The following is a 1611-nucleotide window of genomic DNA, read 5'->3' as shown; positions in this document are numbered from 1 at the left end:
CCTCTCCCGGCTGGATTTTGGTCCAGCCTACTGCGAGGATCCCGTGTCGAGAGGAACTTAAGTTGAAACATGAAGATGCAAAGCTTGCACAAATCCAGATCATCCGGACATGAGATGGTGGCCCATCCTCACACTTTAGCAACTCCAGGTTGTTCCTTTATTGGACTCTATTTTGGTAAATGTGCACAGTCACCAACACAAAATTAACCTTCCCCTATTTTATTTTATTTTGAAAATGACTCACCTTCCCTTCCACACACTACTACCGAAACATGACATAGTGACAATGTTTGGTGGGAGTTAGGATATTTATTGCGTGACGGCTATAAAGGGGGGGGAGCGGCCAGAAGAGGTGCAGACCCCCCATGACAACCTAAATACAAGTAAGGTAACCTAATATCGTAGGTGTTCTCTCACCGAACTTCCAATGAGAGTCGTGTTCGAAGGCAAGGTATTATTCGCTCTAACATCGTACTCTGTTGAATCATAGTACAAAGGTAGATTATTTGGGTAATGGCATAACTAAATTAGTTCATAGATTTGTTCTCATGCCATTAAAAAGTTAATTTTGTGAATAATTGGTCAACCTTACAATGCAAACCTTTGTAGTTGGCAATGCTCAAGGTCTAGCCGTGAAATTATTGTGTGCTGCAATTGCTCGGTGATGGGGTTTGTGTTTTACTACAGGGCACGGGATTTGGTTGGCTCGGAACTAGTTACCCACTTAATAGCAATTGTTAGTGTTATACTATATTAGATGCACCAAGGAACTATCTTTTACGTAATCTTAATGTTCGTAAGTGTCGTTATGCAGCTATACTGAATGAAAGAAACACTCAAGTTGCGAATTTTTTTTCCTTTTGAAGTAGAAGTAGACAAGGGTGTGAATATATTTAGTTGGCACTTTGAGTTAATGAGGTCATATGAATAGTATGTGCTATTGGACCAGAATGACTGGAAATAGTCCAGTGATGCTTAAGAGGAATATAAGAATAGCAGATTTCCATATAGAAATATAATCGGTATGGAGAACTACATATTGGTACGCCTAAAAAAGGATTATGAGGTTTGTCCCAAAATGGAATGACTGGAATAATTAGCTGACGATATGTGCAAAACCATACAGAAAATGTACTCTGCATTTACATGGTAATTCTAAAATTGTGAGTCAAAACTAGTCATCTCAATCCAGATTAATTTCCTCATGAAATAATTTACCTGTACTACTACAAAAGATTGAATTCATATTGTATAGCTATGAAAAAGGTAACATAAGTACTCTTCAAAACATCACATCATGTCTACGAGAATTGTAGAAAATGGCTCCATAGTCCAATGCAAAAGCATTCAATATTGTTATTTCAAACTAAGGTTGTATCTATGTAATGCAGCAATATCACTGGAATTTGAGAGGAAATAGTTCAATCTTCGCTTGTCGTAATTCGTATGGAGGAGATGCCGCTTGCGGCCTATTGGTGTTAACCTTTCTATACCAAGGTACTAACTAGGATAAATTCTTCCCCAAAAGAGAAATCCTTTGGAAGTTATGCAATTACAACATGCCATGCCAGCACTAAATTAACCCCTCCACCCCTCCCCTGCACACACACA

The 1611-nt window shown here is 38.6% G+C and overlaps 1 protein-coding gene across 1 annotated transcript in view; it reads left to right on the top strand.

The window, feature by feature from the left end:
- The first annotated feature begins 366 nt into the window (after window positions 1-366).
- LOC119289781 overlaps window positions 367-1611 on the top strand; it is a 2296-nt gene continuing 1051 nt past the window's right edge. Inside the window, exons 1-2 of the mRNA XM_037569002.1 lie at window positions 367-451; window positions 1392-1497. Of these exons, the coding sequence (XP_037424899.1) occupies window positions 428-451; window positions 1392-1497 (130 nt within the window). The 5' untranslated portion in view covers window positions 367-427. The remainder of the gene's footprint in view (window positions 452-1391; window positions 1498-1611) is intronic.

The sequence above is a fragment of the Triticum dicoccoides genome, chromosome 4A, assembly GCF_002162155.2.
Source record: "Triticum dicoccoides isolate Atlit2015 ecotype Zavitan chromosome 4A, WEW_v2.0, whole genome shotgun sequence".
Taxonomy (NCBI): domain Eukaryota; kingdom Viridiplantae; phylum Streptophyta; class Magnoliopsida; order Poales; family Poaceae; genus Triticum; species Triticum dicoccoides.
Note: the sequence above shows the minus strand (reverse complement) of the source record. Positions and strands in the feature narration are given on the sequence as shown.